At 39.5% G+C, this 21,816-nt stretch overlaps 1 protein-coding gene across 1 annotated transcript in view; it reads left to right on the forward strand.

Annotated features, from left to right (window-relative positions):
* Positions 1 to 473: 473 nt before the first annotated feature.
* Positions 474 to 21,816, forward strand: part of LOC140944612 (nucleoporin NUP188-like) — a 67,709-nt gene continuing 46,366 nt past the window's right edge. Inside the window, exons 1-10 of the mRNA XM_073393734.1 lie at positions 474 to 600; positions 729 to 783; positions 12,577 to 12,650; positions 13,109 to 13,193; positions 13,978 to 14,058; positions 14,593 to 14,637; positions 15,052 to 15,144; positions 16,215 to 16,271; positions 16,678 to 16,746; positions 16,852 to 16,902. Of these exons, the coding sequence (XP_073249835.1) occupies positions 584 to 600; positions 729 to 783; positions 12,577 to 12,650; positions 13,109 to 13,193; positions 13,978 to 14,058; positions 14,593 to 14,637; positions 15,052 to 15,144; positions 16,215 to 16,271; positions 16,678 to 16,746; positions 16,852 to 16,902 (627 nt within the window). The 5' untranslated portion in view covers positions 474 to 583. The remainder of the gene's footprint in view (positions 601 to 728; positions 784 to 12,576; positions 12,651 to 13,108; positions 13,194 to 13,977; positions 14,059 to 14,592; positions 14,638 to 15,051; positions 15,145 to 16,214; positions 16,272 to 16,677; positions 16,747 to 16,851; positions 16,903 to 21,816) is intronic.

The raw sequence follows: 21,816 nt of genomic DNA on the forward strand, positions 1-21,816 counted from the left end.
CGATCGTGGAAAAAGTGCATTGTCTCATACTTCTCTGTAGATCTAAATGGCGGTTTTTTACGTCATTCCAGTTCATCATTCTGGGCTAAGGGACTGGGGCGAGTTTCAAGATCAACCTCTTTTTAAGCGGTAAAAAAGTTATTATAATATAATTGAAACCATTAGGACTACAAAAGCGGCCTTTGTTACCTCTCAAAGTTTAGGTGACCGGTGAAAATCACCGCCACCTCAGAATATCGCAATGCTGTGCGCAAAAGGAGATGCGCAGTGCAAAACAAGGGAAACCTAGTGCTCTTCTGCGTTTGTTGAAGAAAGAGATGAAGATCAAGAGCTCAGCTTACGCGCATTCCCAAACCTGCAAGCACTCGGGTAGAGAATGCCCATGAGTTTACTCTAAAAGGACAAATGTAGCGACGTTTTATGCAGCTTACACTCACAGAGCTGTTGTGAATTAAAAGCGTGGTTCCTAAGCAGAAAAATCAAAATGGCGGGAGCACATGATTGTTTCAAGTTAGAAAAGTCATGCTTTCATTTCATATACAGCCCGTGAATATTTGCCAACTTTGAGCCAGACGCCACCAAGATGGATGCAATTGAAATGTAAGTGACGTTTATTTATTTATTTGCATCTATGTGTGGATCCGATTTCAAAATAAGTAGTTCTAGGCGAGTCGGTTGTACTCGCAATTTAAACTCGCTACAGTTTTAATTTCTTGCTCCTCTTGTAGATCTAACCGTGGGCTTTGGCATATAATAACTGGACGCTCTTCTCTTCAAGAACCAGTGAGTATCTGTTCTATGTGTTCCTTATCTTATTAACGTATTATATCAGTTAATTCCAAAACCGTCTATGGTCATGCACCCCCTTAACATGTTTTGGTCAAAATTTTCCCCGATATGTTGGCAGTTTAGATGATCAAATGCCCCACCGGCTAACGCTTCAAAAAGCGCCAAATCCCGTACCTACCAGCGACTATACAAAAATTTTCCCATGCGTCAAACCGTTTATTCAAATGGAAGGTATTAGTATGTATGTATTATCGGACACGATTGATCATCGAACGCTTACTTAAGTATCTTAAAAATCCCACTAAAACTAAATAAAAAATACAGGTGATGAAATGCCAATACTGTAACTTGAATTAAGTCTACTCAATTCAACAACCGAGTTTTGCACCATGAATCGAAACATTTAGGGAATTAAATTATTCCTCTTACCTGCAGCAACAATGGCACTTGCTTTTCACGATCGTTTATTCCCTACTCACAGAAAATGTGACCCGCTTTGGGAAAACGGACACTAACGCTTTTCCGTTAAACGGTCAAGAAAAACGGTTCTAAACGGATAGTAAACGGTTAACTCAAGTGTTTAAACGGTTTCCATAACTCTTTAAACGGATAGCAAAAAATTTAAACGGTCGACCAAAGTCCAAAAACGGATAGCTTGAAGCGTTAAACGGTTGTCCAAAAATATAAACGGTTAGCTCGAAACGTTAAACGGTTGACCAAAATCCAAAAACGGATAGCTTAAACCGTTAAACGGTTGACCAAAGTCCACAAACGGACAGCTGGAAACGTTTGGAAACGGATGAGTCGGCTAGATCGTTCCAGGAAAAACAGTTACTTAGAACGCTAAATGGATAGTAAACATGAGGCATAATAACTTGAAGTATCTTGGTAAAATGTAACAGGAATACCGTCTGAAAAGCCGTATCTGATGAACTTTATTCATTTGTTCGCTTCTCGTTTGCCCTCAGCTAAAACCCGCAACAACAAAACGAAACCATCCAAACAAAACGAGCGAAAGCACCAAAACGACCAAAACCAAAACCAAAACGAAGAGCGAATCAAGCGAAATCGTTTCGGTCGTTTCGTTTTTTTTTTTTCATAACGATGATATCTCAAAAATATTTCCGAAACATGCGTACCATAGGCGTAACTAACTCTTTATACTGTCATGAAACTGTAGCTGTTATATCGCGAATAAACACTCCAGGTTTAATTCATAATCTCCTTCTTGAAAATGAACTTCACATGACTTTCATCTTTTGTTGTGACCCGGTGTTGTGAAGTTCCACGAAAAAATTTGCATACACAATGAACCTTGTCACAAGCCTAAACGCATCGGGGTCAAATAACGCAACACGCTGGAAATAGGATTAACAGCGTAGTAAAGAACAAGTGTCTGACGAAACTTGTTAAAACTTGCAATAACAGACTTGAAATGAAATAGTTTACAAACATGATTCTAACAGTATCTGTACTGAAGATTGAAGGCCTCCTGCGTCGACCGGTGTACAGCTCCCTAACACGACGACGACGACGAAGAAAAATGAACGACATTCCTAGACTCGGACCTCCGAGAGGAAGTCCGACTTAAAATAAAAGTTTATTATTTCCCCTTCTTTGTATGAAGTTCCATTTCAAACAAAAAAGTTGAATCTATGGCCTCGTCCACACTATGCCGGATAAATTTGAAAACGCAACTTTATTGTTACGGTTAGGCCTGCAGTCCACACTACATACAACGCACATATCCGCATAAAAAGATCCGCAAAAATGGAACTTTTTGAATACGTTCTCTAGAGTGGAACAATTTGAAAACGCAACTTTGTTTGTATTAGTGTGGACAGATAACTTTTCGTATCCTGAACTTTTTTAATATCAATAAGCCAGTTAAGTTTAGACAACCAAGAAAGATGGATTGAGATGGTGTAAACAGTAGGGATTGCTCACCACGGCTGAATTTGTACCAATGAAAACGCCGAACACATTCCGATAAATGCAAGATAACATAAAGTCCAAGGCTGTGCTCTAGCGGCGCCCGGTCGCCTGAGCCGTCTAACATTTAGCTTCGGGCGACTGAAAAAAAGTTCCCAGTCGCCCGGCAGGGCACTCTTGCTTCTGTCATCTGGTGCAGTGTTTAGTTAAGCGGGTAGAAAAATTTAACATACTAGTGTTGGCTTGTTGAGTCAGAGTTTAGCTAAATCCTACAGAAAATGTTTTTACGAATGTTGTACGAAAGAAATGAATCAATACAGGGGTGATATGATCAAATTTCTTGGTTAAAGTAATGATACGAGCAGCCGTGTTTTGCACAGACTGCAGACTACTTATCATATGCTTAGGGAGGCCATACAATAAAGAGTTACAATAGTCTAGTGTTGAACTAACAAACGCATGAACAAGAATTTCTGTAGTTTCCTCAGTGAGGTACTTCCTAATTTTAGAAATGTTCCTTAAGTGGTAGTACGACGTTTTGCAGATCTTATTTACATGTTCCACCATATTACAGCATTCATCAAATATGACACCGAGATGTCAAGTTGTTCGATTTAGTTCGGATTTTGAATTCAATGGCGAATGTGCAATTTGCATGCTGTTGTTTACTCAAGATTTTCACCTGGTTTTTGTTTCCCAAAGCAGGTCACAGGGTCGTCGATGTTTTCGGCCCCTTCCAAATCGACCTGTCCATGGTATAGCATAAGTGAGGATAGATTGAGGTCATCGTAAACGACTGCTATCAGTGTCTTGGGAATGCTTGATTTAGTGTTTTGTCAGTGATTAAATGCGAGGAATTAGGCAGGGAAGTGACATCACAATCATCACGAATCAAATGAGCACGCACTCGCTATTAATTTTTATCTTCTTCCTGTCGTCTGGTTGGCTACAGAATAAGTAAGAAAGAACATCTTCTGGATGATTGTAACCCATCACAATCCCACCAAGCGATGACCTAAATTTCTGAGCTAAAAAAATTGTCTTTGAGGAACGATTCAAAACAATCACTCGGGAACTAAGAGAGCGTGATTTTATTCGATTTCACCAAATCCGAAACAAGATCAAGTACAGAACCACGGTCGCCACTCTCCTGCGAACGAATGGCTTCATCGGCTCTCGATGCAATACGTTTTATCTTATTTAACTTTTTAGCCGTTTCTCCAAGGATACGACGATTACTCGCTTTCTAAAAACAAGGATAAGTTAGAACTAAAAATACGTAAAAAATACTTTACGGTTGTTCGGCAGTTCACGTATCAGCGAGTATCGAGCGACCATGCTTCATAGTTCTGGTAACAGTTCTAAACAGCTGCTTGCTTTCCTCTTAAACGGATAAGCAAACCGTTTAAACGTTTTCCCTAGAGCGTTAAACGGATGAGCAAACCGTTTAAACATTTTCACGAATGCATGAAACGGATGCAATTTTTTTTAAACGGATAAGCAAACCGTTTAAACGTTTACAAATAGTAAACGGTTTCCCCGTTTAAACGGAAAAGCGTTAGTGTCCGTTTTCCCAAAGAGGGTCACAAATAATGCCCAAGAAAGAGCAAAAAAATTGCAAAGATTCCTCTGACAACCTGTCGTCCATTTTGTTTCCCGTGAGGCTAATGGGGCTACTTTTTGAGCAGTTTACCACTGCTTAGAAGCAGTTTTTGTTAGAATGATTCAGTCCGTTTGCTACTTTTAGGACATTTATTTGACCTTAAAAGATTCGCTATGTTACACTTCACCAGAACAGAACAGAACTTATAATACCAAACACATGCCAAAAGTTCAAATTAGCCAATCAGATATGTCCATTGTACAGCATAAATTATCATAATTATGTAATTCCAAAACTTCCACTTGATAATTATGCTGTTCACTATGACAGTAAAAAATTTAATGATACTTTGCCTAGAATCCTAGAGCTTGATTACAATCCTTACATAATATCACGCATGCCTAATAAATCTCTTAGTTTCTCAAATGCAGGTTTTCGTAGTCCTTTTGTCATATGTCTGCTATCATGTCCTCAGTACAACAATAAACCACTCTAATTTCATTAGAAACAACTCTTTCTTCAACAAAATGGTGACAAATGTCAATGTACTTAGCTAGTTCGGCTATGGTAGTTACCATTCTTTGCCAGCTCAGTGGCTTCTTGGTTGCCTTTATAGATGGTGGTCGGGGTATCCACTTGTCTTCCAACAGGGCTCTAAATTAATGGTAACCCATTAACCAATGTTTAGTTGTTTCCCACCTTTGGTTACTAAAAATTTGTTCAAGTAACCCAATATCATTAGTTAAAATTTCAGTGCAATAGGCCATTTGCACTAAGAGGCATGTGACACCGTTTTTATGAAAATGAAAGTTATATGATTTTGCCTTCGAAAAACGATTAGTGGGTCATATCTTAAACAAAATAATGGTGATTTGGTTTTTCAAACCTGCACCATTTTCTTAAAATGAATAAGTTCGTAAATGGTCACGTGACCAAAATGTGATTTTTAAAATTATGAATTACCTCTCTCTGAACACAAATTTTGCACTTAAACTTCAAGGAAAATGTTGAAACGATGATGTGATAACGTTTACAGCACATTTGAGCGTAACTATGAAACGTTGAACAAGATATAAGAAAGAAGTAGTTTTGGCCGCCATGTTGGAGGGCCAGAGCATGCCCTCCAACATGGCGGCCAATACAAATCATACTACTTTGCTGAAAAATCAAAGTGCCACAAAATATCTCCCTTAAATGCGTTTCCTCTCAAATTTCGGGTGTAAGAGAATTTTTGTGTGCTCTAACAATTTTTGGCATCAGCAAGATTCCAACTCATTGTTTAAAGGAAGCATTGGTCACGTGACCTCTTAGTGCAAGTGGCCTATTAAGTATTTTCATTCATAGAAATTCTTCTGACAAGTGAACATTAATTTTCACGTAAGGCCGATGTGTTTCTTTTTTGCATAAGGTTATTTTCTATCTAGAACAATTTGTTGCTCTTACCACATAATCGAACAACACAAAAAACTCGTATTTCTCTGGAGGCAAGGTAACCAGGCTTGTTGGATGAGGAGATCTGGACACAACCTTAGTATACCTCTGCCATCTTGCTCTTTTCAGCAACCTATTTATTATACAGATCAGATGCAGAGATCCTTGGATAGTTTTTGCAGAAAAAGGTCGCTGCGCAAAAGTTGTGAAGAAGAAATGGAAGATTGAGAAAAATAACAAAGAACAAGTACAGTTTACAACACTATGGAAGGCTCCCTGGAAGCAGTACAAAGAAAAGAGAAAACAAGAAGGAGGAATTTCCCATGAAGAATGAAAAAAGGCTTTCATCTGGTTACAGTTTGATGAGTCTAAACAAACAATGTTTTGAACCAATCCATCCATACTTTAGTTTGCCCTATTTATTAGCACAGTTTTCAAAAGTTAATAAATATAATTATTATTTCAAAAACAGATTCTTGGATGAGGGTTAGTTATACAAAAAAATTTAATTTCGAACCCTGCAAGATCTTTCATTAAAGGGCATAGCCATATACTTCTTGTGTAGCTGAACTCAAAGCATCATATTCAGCTTTAGTTGAGGACTTGGCAACTGTGGGTTGTTTCCTGCTTTACCAACTGATTGTGCCATAATTATGCAAACTGAAATACATAGCCTGATGTTGATCTACGAGTATCAACATCTCCTGCCCAATCTGCATCACTGTAGCCATATAAGTGTGTTTCCTCTCCATGAACAGAGAATTTCAGACCATAATTCAAAGTTCCTTTATTATGAAAGGTGTTGTAGAACTGTTTCACACCCATCCAGTGGTTTTTACTTGGGTTTGACATACTGGGATAAAACTCCAACTGCTGCAGTCATATCTGGTCTTCTTGTTGTTGACATGTACAATGTACATATTGGTCAGACATCCAATTGCCTGTTGGTAGGTCTGAATGTCAAAGGGCTCATCACTTGGAAGCCGCTTTCTACCAAGCACAAGTGGAGTAGAGACAAGTTTGCAGTTTTCCATTCCAAGCTTCTTTAGCACTTTCTAATTCTCTTCCTTTATGTAGTTGGGTTGACTTATTGTCAATGTTCTTTACTCTCTGTCTCACTTGATGGACATACCAAGTAGATAATGTATCTCTCCTCGATCATTCATCTCAGATCTTTCACATAATGCAGCTTTGTCTGCTCTCAGCATTGCAGTGTTGTTGAAACTGGAATTTTGCCATCAACATTCACACCAAGTTTTATAGAACTGATGCAAGCATTAGCTTCCTTCACAGACTTCACATAAATATTTCCATCGGCATTGCTTTTGCAGATGGCAACTGATTTCAAATACTCATCCAGAGTAGTGTTCCAGCAACGAGCTGACTGTTTATAAGTCCATAAATGCTCTTCTTCAGTTTGCAAACATGATTTGGTCTGACAGGGTCAGCAAATCCTTCCGGTTGGAACATATAATTTTCACGGTCCAATGAACCATTTAAAAAGGCAGTTTTACATCCATTTGATGTACAGACTGTATCTCCAAATTATGTGCATTAGCAAGGGCAAGCAATGATCTCACAGATGTATAATGAGCCACTGGTGAAAACACTTCTTCATAATCTACACCTTCCACTTGGGAATATCCTTGTGCAACAAGTCTGGCTTCAAAATGATCCATAGACCCATCTTCGTTATGGTTGACTTTCAAGACCCAGGGAGATCCAACAAAGTTCTTTCCTTCAGGTGGAGGTACTAGTTCCCATGTACCATTCTTTATTAAAGATGAGTATTTGCACTTCGTGGCTTCATTCCACTGGTCAGATTGTTCACCTTTCAATGCTTCATGGATTGTGCTTGGCTTGTCAGTTTCTGAGTCAACTAGTACAATGAAGGCAATCATAATCTTGGAATCTTCACTGCCTTACCGGTCCTAAGATTGAGACTTCTTCCATAAATGAATCTTCATAAATTGTTCTTCTAACTGGTTCTTCTTCATTCATGCGCTCTCTCGGCGGTGCTCCCACTCTTTCAACATTCTGTAGTGATGGACATTCAACACTTTTCACAGGTGTGGGTTTAACATTCTCTTGAACTGGAGGTTTAACATTCTCTTGATTTACAGGTTCAACTTTCTCTTGAACTGCAGGTTCAACACTGTCTTGAACTTAAGGGGCTTCAGGTTAGAGAGGTACAGGTCTGAAGCACTTTCATTTTCTTGCTTCATATCTGGGAAAATTAACCTCAAATCTGCTTAATCAGCATCATCTGATTTAGGCTTCTCGTCAAATTAATGATCAAACTTTTTTTCAAAGAATTGAACATCTCGACTCACAACAAACTCCTTATCCGAATCATACACCTTGTACCCCTTGACACCAGGAGGATATCCAACAAAGACTGCTTTGTGGGTTTTAGCATCAAGCTTTCTGCGCTGACTATGTGGATCATGTACACTGTACATAACTCACACAACCAAAAACTCTCAAATTAGAAATGACTTTGTCTGGTCTTCTACCAAACAAATGATCTTTCAGTGCTGCTGAGGGACTTCGATTGTGAAGGTAAACTGCTGTACTGCATGATTAAGACAAACAATCTGAGTGATTGACACAAATTCAAATTGCTTCTGCAAAATTTTCCACGCAGTGAGCCGGTCAGTGACTGAAGATGTGTTAATTTGCAAATCCTTTTCTATGTTCAATGCTGTGAGCAAATAAGCTTAAGTCAGATTGAAGGTGAAAAACAGTTCTTTACAGCTGCGGATGCATCGGCTGCTGGAGGAGTTTCTTGGCCTTCTTGAGTGAAACCCCACAAACCATGCTCCATAAAAATGAGCTTCATGGTGTACTTCCATGAATGGTAATTTCTCCTGTTCAATTTTTCGATCTTTGTGATCTTTGACACTGACATCTCTGCCATACACTTTGGCAAAATAACAATCATGTAACTTGCGGCATGGGTTAATAGTCTGGGCCCAATGATTTAGTCCATTTGCTACTTTTAGGACATTTATTCCTTAAAAGATTTGCTGTGTTACAGTTGTCTTAGCAAGATAAAAACCAGAACAGAACAGAACTTATATGTCAAACACATGTCAAAAGTTCATTGTCAAATTAGCCAATCAATTATGTAATCCAACAATTTTTGTTGGGCAAACCCGTGATCGATTATCAGACAGCCAGCTGAGGTACCAGAATAGGATTTGCTCATTTTTTTTTTTTGGCATGAAATTTCATTGAGGATTTTCTGTAAGTAGTATTTATTTGAGCACAATGTTTGGCTTTTTTTTCTGACTTTAAGATTTAACAAAAAAGAAGGAATATGGATTGATAAGGGTTGTTCCCTTAGGGTTATTTCTACTGCCACACCCTGTATGTATTAATATTTTAGCTCAACTTGCGGATTTCATTTCACTAACAAAAGAGAATGAATGCCACAGTACAAACTGGCGTACCTATACAGGGGGTTACAATTGAAGGGGGTTACAATTGACGTAGCAACTAAAGCAAACAAACAAATTAAAAAAAAATTACTCTAATTTAACAAAAATAATGGTTTAAATCTGATCACTAGGATTTTAAAATGCCGCGCTCATCAAAAAGAAAAAATGTGGAGAGGAGAAAACACGCTTGCTGCTATGGACGCAGTAAAATATGGTGACTCTATACGAGGGGCATCAGCAGATTTTAATGTTCCAAAATCGACACTTGGGCACCATATCAGCAGACGAACAGACCATGGAAGTAACTGTGGCCCAGATCAGATCATTTTTATCAGATGATGAGAAGAAGCTGGCAGCCTATCTTATTGAAGTCAGTAAACAAGGATATGGCAAAAGAAAAGAGATCATTCTATATGAATGGCCTCACAGGTAGCCATTAAGCATGGAAAAGAAGGCAAAGGTTGCCTCTCTGAGATCATGTGAGATGTGGTGGAGAAACTATTGAAAATGCAATCCAGAATGACGAAAGGCCCCCTATGTTCATTTATAAGAGTGTTTATGCATGTAAGTGGGCGCATACCCAATGGGGTACAAGAAGGAGCACCGACTGGCATGTTATTTATACTGTGCAAAAGTCAGATTGAATTGACAAAGACCTCTACTTACAGTGGCTTAATGTAGTGTTCCTTAAGCAAATACCCGAGGAACGACCCGTCCTTCTTTTAGTGGATGGACATAAGGCTCACGTCACACAAGATGCAATTGAAGCAGTGCCGTGAGATAGAGTTCTCATTTTCTGTCCTCCTGCTCGTTCATTGCACCTCCTTCTGCCACTTGATCTGTCCCTGTTGGTCCACAAAAAAAGGGGATGAGGGAAAGCATGTGCAGCCTTAAGCCAAATTACATGTATGTCAATGGTGGTTAATCAATACAGTTTTGCAAAGGTGTTTAATGTCATGTGGCACTCTAGTACTACCCCAAAAGTGATTAGAGGTGGATTTAAATGAGCCAGTATCTTTCCCTATAACCCCTCCTCTATGTTTGACTACAGCAAGCTAGCGCCAACAGCAATCTGTCAAGGTACCCACACATCTGCTAGTGGTGCTAAAGTCTCGCCACCATCCACTGAAGCTACAACAACCAGTCCAGTGTCCATTCCAACTGTGACAGCTGTACCCGAGCCTCCGGCATTGGTACTGCATTTGTGTACAGAACCTTCTACAGGGGGATTTGTGGCTCACATTAATGCCAAGTCAACCTCAGTCACCAGACAACCAGCTTTTTGACACCCACACAAGTCCTTCTGAAGTCCCCGACATGTTCGAAGCCCTGTCTACCTAGAGAAGGAAATTGGCAAGACCGAAAGAGAATTCTGGCATTCATGTATATTATGCATGTGACATGTTTGTGGAGATTGGCAGTGGTAAAAGCAGTGGGCGCAGCCCATGTATTAAGTCAGCATTCATGCTCTTGTTCTTTTGCAGGAATCAGTTTTTGTGCCTGAATTATAGTGGTTGTTTTCCGTGATGAGTTTGTAGTTTTTTTCGAACTCCACCAAGTACACTACAACAAGAACATGATTCCACATCAGCAATAAAATCATCCCCAAGAGAGTGTGCAGTGGTCACAGAAATCTCTACTCCTTCCAACATAACAAAACTATACATGATATCTATGCTATCTGGAGCCATCTAAATCGACGAAGAGCTATGCAGAATAATGTTGCAGCCAAGGAGGAATCTTACCGAAAGAAAGAGAGCAGGTAACAGGCTAGGTTGGGAAAACAAATGTATCACAGGATGTGTCTTTCTGGAGGTGTTAAGATCCAAAAATGAAAAAAAAAAGAAAATGAGAAGAGAGAAAAGGACGAAAAAAGGAAAGAGAGAGAATGGTTGTTGGCAGAGAAGAGAAAAGAGCAGAGGAAGGGAAGGAAAGATTGAAAGATAAAGCCAAAAAAAGAAAAAGAGCAGAGGAACTGAAAAAAGCAAAAAAGAAACAAACAAACAAACAAACAAACAAGAAGAAACCAAATAGTATGAAGAGAAGAAAAAAGGAGAAAGAAGAGGAAGAGGAAAACTATTTTTGCAAGAAGTGCAGCAAGGAGTACAACAGAGAAGAGGACTATTCATGAATAGAGTGCGACTACTGCAGTTAGTGGTTTCATGTGAAGTGCACAGATCTGCCAGTCCTCGATGCGTTGGACAGCTCTGTCTAGACTAGACTTGTGAGGACTGTGAGCTGGAGGGCTACCCAAGCCACAGTACCTACTAAGACCTACCCATGGAACAAAAGCATTAACAGTTAACTTTAATTTATTGTTGTATGAAATTTAATTGCTTAATTTTGTTCAAAGTCGTTTAGAAACCAGATTTGAAAAATTAATATCTACTGTCGTACAATGACAGTTGATTAATTTGTGAAATTTCATTGCTAAGAGATGTTTAGAAACCAGATTTGAAACCCATTAAGTTTCTTAGACTAAGTGGAAAATTCTAGGCATGTAAATGGACAGTACCCAAGTTATATGTAAGATTGTTTTGTGTCCTTTCCAATAAGCACTTAGGGTGTCTTTAAGAACGTCCCCGAAGAATGTGCTAGAAAGTCAGCTTTCTGATGAAGTAGAAAGCGCTCGTAGAACTTTGAAAACTTTTGAAATTTAACCGGGATAACCGGGACTCACAAGAACAATCCGATTTCAACTTCTTTATCTCCTGTAAAACCTCTGAACAGGTGATTGGTCAGAGTTGGAAGGAATTGTTGCTGTCTTTGGGAAAAGAGTCAGTCAACTTGAGAAGAGCTTCAACTGGTTTTGCAGTAGCGCCAGTGAGTTGCTCCGTGGTAGACGCAAAGTGTAGACATTCAACTCGTCAGGGTCAACAGTAAGCGGTTGTAGGCTGGGATGTAGAATTCTATGTATGACTTGCCAGACTTGTTTAGGTTTTGTAGTTGAAATCACTTTAAAAGCACTCTGTTGATTTTGAGAAGCGATTGCAGTATACCAGGCCTACTAGAAAATTTCTCCCACAGTCCTGCAGTCCTTCCAATTTGCATAATAAATTCTGACATTGACTTCAGGAGTATGGGACTGCTGGAGCACTAATAATTTGTATACCGTGGTATAATAATATTCACTTTTCAGTGAGTGTAGGAGTGTGGGACTGCAGTAGCATTCGTTATTTTTACTAACCTAAGTAATCAGCTTATAGAAGCTGACTGCAGGACTGTGGGAACAATTTTTCAAGTAAGACATTAAATTTTATTGGGCCTGGTATTTGGCAATCTCTCAGCAAAATCACCGAAGGCATCACTTCACAACAAAGTTAGATTGAGGGATTGAGTGCTCTACCTCAGAAGACCATGTGTTTTTTTTTCTCTCAGGATCAGATTGCAAAGGAATTAAAGCAGAAAAAAGATACCCTTCTAGAAGGTGTTGGATATTACAAAGAGCCATAGTAAGTTGATAACTATTCTTATCCATGTAAGCTAATAACATTACTATTCCTATAAATACATGTATGTATCATTATTACTCACCATTAGAATGATCTCATAAATGATTCAGAATCTTCTTGCACATTGCTAAGTTAACACCCCTTACAGGAAAAGCAAGTGGCAATGAACTTATTAATATAATAATCCCTGAGGTGCAAGATGACAGAGCAGGGGACAGTGTAAGTGAGACCATGGTTTCAAGATGGGAAATAAAAGATAAAATGTTTTTTTTTTTTTTTTGCAGTTTGCTATGATCTCATTTTTCATCAGCTGGAAGACAAAACTATTATGCATTGTTAATTTGTTTCATGTAGTTCTCAGGAGTGACTGACATGTGGTTTTTGTCTTTTAGAATCTACCGTTTTGAAGAATTTTAATTACGTGTAATAATATTGTTAACCTCCATTTTTATTGCCAGTGCACAATCAGCTGAAACCCTTCAGAAATCTACAAACATAAAACCAAAAAGGAAAGAGTTTGTCTCCAAAATCAGCAAATATTTGGTAAGTTGAAATTTTTATTACACGTACCTCTTTCAAAAGCAGGCCTGACATTCATTTTGATCAGGAAAGCATGCGATTCAAAAGAAGCGCATCCTCTTTGGCTGCCCACATTCTTTTCCTGTATTTAAAATTTTAATGACCAAGTTCAGTTTCAAACTTCTTCAAACTTCTTCAACTATATTTAATAAGAATATTGATTACAATAGACTGGCCTGCAAAATGGCAATTGCCAATCTTGGCGGCCCAGTTAAAAGAAGATTAAACTGAAAGGAAAGGAAAGTGTTACATGCAAGTAGTGGTTATGACCATAACAGTATAAGGGCAGCTTTGAGTGTGAATGTTATTAGTACGTGTAATCAAATGCTGATGAGTGGAAGTAGGGGATACTTTCACGTATGTTTGAACGTTTGAATTAAGCTCCTAACTTTCTGAATGACTTGACCAAATACACTGTACTTGATGGAATCCTTCCTGATGTGCTCTTTTGTGTGTTTAGGTTTTCTTGAGTGTCTTTTAAAGCCCTGACATCTTCATGCAATCATAACAGTTTAAAACTTTGGTGCCATCTTGGCATTGAGACATACAGAACTTTGTAATTTCACGTGTGAAATTATAAATTAATGCCAAAATTTCGCACCAAAAAGAAGGAGTAATTTGTCTCCCACTGTATTTAATTATGGCTATAACTTGAAACTTCATGAATTATCATTATTATTTTATTGTCTCAAAAAAGTGAATATTTTTAAGAAGTCTTATGATTTGAGGTTCATTTTGGAATTCACAGAATCTGGATGAATGGCAAAGTTTGGAGTTGTTTGGTAGTTATCTTGAGAATGAATTCAGAGGCTCTAAACAACAGCTTCTGGTGAGTGAAGCTAATGAAAAGTTTCCACCCAGTTGTTAAGTTTGTTTTGGTGTTGGTGGTCAACCTAGAGTTTAGTGTAGTAAGGTGTACTTCAGCTTGGCTGATATCCACCATCTAGTGTAAAGGCAGTGAAACGAAATGAAATGTAGAAGATGGGAGTAAAACTTAATCATGTTCTGTTTGCATTTATAATTATAGTTATTCCATTGGTCATAGCCCACAAAATAATACAGCAATTTTTTTCCGTCTTTATATGAGAAAGATTACATCTATCGAACTGTGTTGTCAGACACCAAATTTTGTGAAGAAGTTAAACTCGACACTTGCAGTTCAAATTCCTCACTCACTGAGCACAAGAGATGGTCAAATGCTGGGGTTTGCCCCCCAGGAAGGATGTTGAACTTTTGGAATTCCGTGATTGGTGCATTTAAAACAATGTTCACTGTAAGTTCAGGTTAATAATTTAATAATAATGATAATAAAGTTAAAATAACTTTTTGATTTACTAACTTTGTTATTTTTTTCTATGCCTAGCTTATGTTGAAGAGTGAATCCCAAACTGATTTTCTTTTGCTGAAGGTGATTTTTATGTACATTATCACAGAAAACTTTTTGTACCCATGTTAATTTCATACATCATGTGCACATGTTGTAGGTAAAATCTGTTCTGTGGTGTTTCGTTGATCTCCTATGAAAAATTTATGAGAGAAAGGGAATTCTGAATCAAACTGCTCTTTATGTTGAGAACTGCCAGTTCAACCTGGGAACAGATTTTACTTACATCATACATGTACATACTGGTATCTTAAATCCTGCCATGTGAAAGCTTTATTTTCTGGCTACTACATGATTACTTTTTTCATTAGGGCATTCCATCCATCATAGAGGAATGTTGTCTACCAACTAATCACACAATGGGCATTATTTTGTAGGTTTTTATACTTGTGCAAGTGTAGTTTGTGCAATTTAAATATAATTGATTTTTCTTCCTAGATTATGGAATATTATTTCGAAGAAAGACTTCACATTCTACAGTGTTTGAAGTTTTTGTTGAGTTATTGGCAGGATCCCAGACATCCATACAGGGTAATACAGCTTAGTGTGATATTTCACCACAGCGCACATTTATTTTAATACAAAATCCTTCATTTTTGAAACTTCTATTACGTCATTGTTATTTTCATACATTTTCAAACATTAATTATTTCTTTCAGTTTGGAGATTTACTAGTTTCCCCCTGGTGCATGTACAATGGGCATCAAAGTGTCCAACCATTCATGCAGGACAAATAGATTTTACTGCTAAGCAAATAACTTTTCTTGCTCAATTTCCCAATGTGAAATGACCTAAGCACACTATGGCTCCTGTTCCCGGTTGTTCAAAATACTGTCAGATACTGCTATACATTGGATAAATCACTATCTAGCGGGTAGGTATTAGGGAAACCAATAATTGCATTATCCACTAGATAGAGATCTATCAAGTGGATAGTGTTATCCACCTTTTGAACAACTGGGGCATGGTTAACAAAGTTTGAGAGTTACAATCCTGAACAAAAGTCCTTGGGCAGCAATGCAATATTCATATTTTTGTCATTTCTCTGATCCCTCATAAAAAAGTGCATCTGTTTTGAAATTTTCTTGCAGTTCTCCCTCCCCCAAGCTTATGCAAAGTTGAAACTCGAAAGAAAATTCAGGATACACACGTCCAAGATTTATTTTGGGAATAGAGGAGGGCTTGTATCTGTGTGAACAGGAAAATGCCCCAGAACTGCAGAAGTGTCCTAAGACTTTTGTCCAGTTTTGTACTTGGTAGCCTGTGAAATACCTCCCTTGCTGTGAATCCCTCTCTCCTTGCTCCTTCCTAATAAGGACGTTTCAAAACCTTCCTTGTGGCGAGGAGGGAGGAGAGATGGCAGGACAGGTCAGAAGGATAAGCCAGCATTTGATTTTGTTTTAAAACCCTCCGACATTGTGGGAAGGGGTAATATGGGATACTAGGGGTAGTGAGATCGGAGGGGGGCTTGGGTTTGGCATCAACTTACTGGGAGGAGAGGGTGCTGGGTAACTGGAGTCTGCCCAATTTATGAAATATTAATATTGAGTTTATTCTGCATTATTTATTATTTAGACCATTCCTATTTTTAATATTACCAGGAAGAGTTTGCAGATTGTATTGAAGCTATGCAAGAAAAGGATGTTTTGATAACGAAGGTATTAATACAATGAGACAGAATGCTTTCTGGTCAAAAAGCATTTCAAGTTTACTTTTTATGTGTTATACATTTGTACCTGTAGATCAAATGACATTATTTTATAAAACTCAGGTTAAAATAGCATTAACTGAGTTTGATTCTCAATTTCCTGTTTCCTAACTCTTTTATTCACAGTCATGTATCAGTACACTGTAGAGCCAGGCGACAAAGGAGATGGAGAACCAAACTAGGCATCAACCATTTTAACCTGAATTTCATTCTGACCTATAACATCTATTGCAAAAAAGTATTTTTGTTTCTGGTTCGTAACACGAGTTTTTAAATATCAAGTGGATAAATAATGATGAATTTTATTGATGTGCATTTACTCCAACCGATCTTCTACTTTTTTAATCTTCTTATAGATCACTGAACAGTATAAAAGTTGTTGTCATAGCACAATCCCAGTACAAGATATTTCAACATCCTCACTGGTAAGATGTCGTTGCCCAGTAAACCTGTTAAAAAAAATGGTTCTAAATTGTGGTATTCCATACATGGCTGACAATTATAAGGTTGACTCCTTTTTCTTCCCTTAGCATTTGAAGACCAAATGTTCCAGATGGGCCCTGCAGTATTTGAGGGAACAGGTATAAAAGTTCATATATATAAACTTCAAGTACTTTGAATTTTTAACAAATTCTTGTTACCTTAATGAGGGTTCAGTTGAGACATTTCGTGGGAACAGAAAAGGCAGTTGGTATGAGGTTATTGATCACTCTGGAGTATTGCTTTTTCACCCTGGATAGGATTCTATCACTGGTAAAATTGACTGCGTTATAATGCCATTCACTGTGGTGACCAAAGAAAAGATAACGAAAAAAAAAAAGAAAAGAAAAGAAAACAGTGACAAAAAGCATACTGAAATTTAGAACCAACCAATTTTTCTTTTTGTAAAAACCTAAGAAATAAACAGTTATGAAAAAGTTCTGGCAAAGAGGTTTCATTATTTTTAATGGTGTAGACACCATGGGATTCACCCCTCTCAAGAAGCTTATTGATCTGAACACGGACTGAGATACCTCTTCAATATGGTAAGGTTACTTTAATGGATCAACAACTTACTTCTCCTTTGCATGTCCGCCATGCTCTTGTGACATAGGTAACCTAGCCTTAGGTCGTCCAGTGTCCATAGCATATCTGATAGTGTACTGGATGAGCTGACTATTATAGAGTACATTCCCCCATGCATTGAAGTAATGTCTAGGTGACAACTGGCTGACTAAAAGCCTACTATACATAGAGAGATGAAAGTGCGGTTACTACTGTATAAGGCAACTAATGTTCCTTAAGAACAAGAACTACATTGTACTTAGTCACCGGATTTTGTCAGGTAAAACGTGCTCTGGATAGATTTGCTCCTGAGATACTCCCTCGTTATGTCCACTTCCTGAGGCAGGTGTGACTAAGGTGGCTCTGCTGAGAACTCTGCGGATGGGTTCCTAATGCCCCGAGTGTATGAGTAGTCTCTTTCTGAGGTTGTTCCTCCATCGGTGGTAGCTTGGCGGGCTCTGCATTGGGCTTAGGCAGTTTCTTTGACTAGAATCTGGCCTTGGCTTCCATCTGCATGCCTCCTCCGAAGTCTGATAGGGTACCTTCTTAAAATGTGCCATTGATCGTGTAATGGTGCAGCCATCTCTTGTTTTGGTGACCACTTGCATTCTCTTTTGATGCTGAACCTCTAACGGCTCTTTCTCAAAAGGCAGAGTGGCTTTGGTGCTGGATTCTTGTTTCACAAGTACTGCATCCTCAACCTGGATTTTGGATGCTTTCATGCCCTTCTTTCCAACAGCCAGCCCCTTCATTTGCATCTTCTTCTCTACACACTGTAGGTCGTGCTGAAACAGTTCCTCAAAATCCAGTTGTCCCGCATGATTCCAGCTGGCAACCTCGTGCAGAACTTGCTGCCAGGGAACATTACAGGGTTTGCACAGTCTTGAAAAATCCCGGAATTTTAGGTGGAGTCCTTGAAAAGTCCTTAAACGTCTGTGCAAGGCCTTGAAAAGTTTTTGATTTTACTTCAACTTTGAGTGTAGTGGCCAACAAAGCTCAGAGAAGTGAAGAGTGTAAGGTGAGTTACATAAAGCATTTTTTGTTTTATGCAAGAATTAAGTACCAGTTTAAGACAAGTGAACTGAAAAATGTAGAGAAGACGGTGAAGTAAACAGTTTAAGCCTTAAAGTCCTGTTAGAATGGACTGGGAATGTGCATTTTTGTACAATCTGTGAAGTTGCGTTCCTGGTACATGAAGGTGGTATTTGAAAATCAAACTTGGTCCTTGAAAAGTCCTATAAAATTGGTTGCAATTTTTTGTATGAACCCTGACATAAACGTAGCTGGGGCCAGCTTGGTGGTCCTCTGTGCGTTCCTCTATAACAGGGAAGAAATTGGCGTAAGTGTTACTTGAAAACCTACCCTGTTATTTGGCATATGCTGTAAAGTTTCTTAAGCATTAGCATAAACTGCTCTGCCTCCGCATTGGCCTGGGGGTTTTTGGGTGTCTTACGCTCTTGCTTAAAGCCCAGGTACTTGCTGAAGTTTGGGATGTCTTGTCCTTTGAATGGAGGCCGATTGTCACTGCCAACAACCATGGGTATTCCAAGTGGTGACAACATACAATACAGCTTTGGTATTACTGCTTGGGTATTGGTGATGACAAATTCTACATCAGCCCACTGTGAGTGTTTGCATAATTTTGATGACTAGGAGGTATTTGCCCATATTAATAGGCCCCCAGAAGTATATTGCCACCTCCTTCCAGGGTTTGCTCAGTAATGGTGACATCGGCAATGGTTCATGCTGATACGCTGGGGTCACCACCTGGCATGGGTGGCAGTGGGAATATTGGCTTCCATCATCTGGTCCAAACCTGGAAACCAGACTGTGGTTCTTAGATACTCCTTTGTCTTTGTAACTTTCTGATTTCCCGCAAAAGCAAGCCGCACCACTTTGTCTTAAAGTCTTCTTTGTCTTCCTTTGTCTGGTCACCACTATGCGAGACCCTCGCAGAACCAATCCTCCCACTACTGCTAGCTCTGCAAAGACTGGGTTGAACTGGGGTCTAAGTGCTTTCCTTTCTGGCATAGTGAAGTACTCTCTTGCTATTGCACTCTTGAGCTCTTTGAGGTCTGGATCTCTAGCAGCTAGCTCGTCCCACAAGACTGCATCTGGCAATTCTGTTTGCACAACTGCCCTGATGCTGTACTTCTTGAACAGTTCCTCGTCTTCAGTGACAGTCCACACTGTCTTGTGATTGGCTCTGGAGTCTTGCGCTGTGAGTGGCTGTGAGTGTCTGGAGTTGTGATCTGCTTCATTAGCCTCTTCATTTGCTTTTTTCCTGGGTTTTTAGTCAAATCCCTACAGGTGAAATCTCATTTGTCCAATTCTAAGGGGGGCGGTGGCCTTTTGGCTGGCAAACAGGGACACTCACAGTTTGTGATGCATCTATCTCAAATGTGTCTGTCAGGCCGTACAAGTAAGTCTGGTTTGTAAGCACACCCCATTCGATGGCCTTTGGTTCTTTCTCGAGCTGTGAGTATCTGGTCTTGGTATCCGTCAACGCCCTTGATCGATAGATTACGGGTCTGCCTTGTCTGGCTTGGGGGTCATACTGCTTTAGTGTGACTGCTAAACCCTGGGGTCTTGATGTGAATCGAAGTGTACCATTACTGTATCTCCTAAGAGCATTGTTCTGGTTTGCTTGAATGCTCTGTGGCATTCTGGTGTCCACAGAAACTGTGCCCCTTTTTGATGAGGCCTCTTAGTAGCGCGGTTACCTGCGCAAAGCCCTCCATGAAATGAGCATTAGCTCAGGCACTTCTGCTTGGAACTAGAGTGGGCCTGCTGCCTGTAATGCTGCCACTTTATTAGGGTCCAGCTGGATTCCTTCACCAGAAAACATTTTGGTAAAGAATGTCACCAAACATTGGTTGACCTGACTCACGACTCATGTTCAGGGTCAGTCTGTGACTCCGCCACAGTTGTAGGATACATGTTTTTCCTGTGTGGTACCAAATATCAGAATGTCGTCCTAGATGCTGATGGCATTAGGTTTTAGGGATACAACTTTGCTAACTTCCTCGATAAATATTTCCACTGCACTGTTCACTCTTAAGTGTAGCCTCTTGAAACGGTTGAGTCTGGGATGTGTGTAGAATGTGGTCAGCTTTCTACTCTCTTCTACCTATTCTAGCTCCATGTAACTGTCGTTCATGTACAGCTGCGAAAAGTACTTGGCTCCATCAGCCTGGATTCCAGTTCCTGTAGGGTAGGTATGGTGTGCCTTGTCCTCTTGATGTACTTGTTAATGTCCGTCATGTCGAGACTTGCCCTGATGCTTTCACTGTCTTTAGAAGTAACACCACTTTACTGCACCAATCTGTCGGCTCATCACCTACATCCTCTATGATGTCAAGACTGTGCCACCTATCTAGGATTTGATCAAACTTCTCTTTCAGGAGTATAGATACTCCTCTTTGTTTGGGATCGGAACCTGGGGCATTTGGTACTACACGTCGCTTCACACTCACACCTACTAGTTTTCCGATACCAGTAAAGACATCTTCTTACTCTTTAATCAAGTCCTTTATCTCTGGCTGTCCCACTGCCAAGATTGGGAGTCTCATGTCTTCGGCCACCTGGCGACTTAGGAGTGCAGTATTCCCTTGACTCTGTACACGACATCCAGTATACTCTTTTGGTTCCGGCTTAGGAATGCTATGAAACAGCTGATTAAGGGCAATACCGGTCCAATACCATCTCCTGAGTAACGTCTGATAACCACTTTTGTTGGCTGAAGGCGGCTTGTTCCTTTAAGACTCTCAAATTGCTTCTCAGTAATAACTGTAACGTCTGCTTGCATGTCTATGTGTAATGTTACAGGGACAGTATTTACTCAGCTGTAATGTCACAGTAGGATTTTGTGACTTTCCCCAGTTACCCTGTACAAGACTTCTTCAGCTCTCTGGGTGGCTCTTTCTTGGATCCAGTCCAACCCTGAGAGCTCTCACTTGCACTGCAGTATGGTTGGGCTTTCTGCACTCCAGCGAAAAGGTTGCTCTTTCCACACCTGAGGAAGTACTTACCTCTAGCAGGGCAAAGACCACCTAATGGGTGAGCTTGATTTCCACACCCTGTGCAGCCAAATTTGGTTGCTGGTCTGCCTGTGCTGTTTTTGGGCTTGTTGTTGATCATACTGTATCGTCCTGGCCTGGTGACTTTGTTTATTTCATTGCCCTCCTTTTCATTCTTCTGCTCACCTTCTTGAGTCTTAGAATCGCCACTTGCCATCATCTCACTTCCTTGCTTGACTATTTCAAACACTTCGGGCTGTTTCACGCACTGATTTCAGGTCTGCAATCTTTCAGATCAGTTCCCTCTGCAGCTCTCTGTTGCCCTTTTTTTTTCACTGCTAGCATGATGATAGTGTTTTCTATAGTTACAGGGAACTCACAACATAGCCTTTGTTCTCTGCAGTTCAGTTCAAAGTCTGCCTGTGGTAAGTC

This window comes from Porites lutea, chromosome 1 (genome assembly GCF_958299795.1).
Source record: "Porites lutea chromosome 1, jaPorLute2.1, whole genome shotgun sequence".
Taxonomy (NCBI): Eukaryota; Metazoa; Cnidaria; class Anthozoa; order Scleractinia; family Poritidae; genus Porites; species Porites lutea.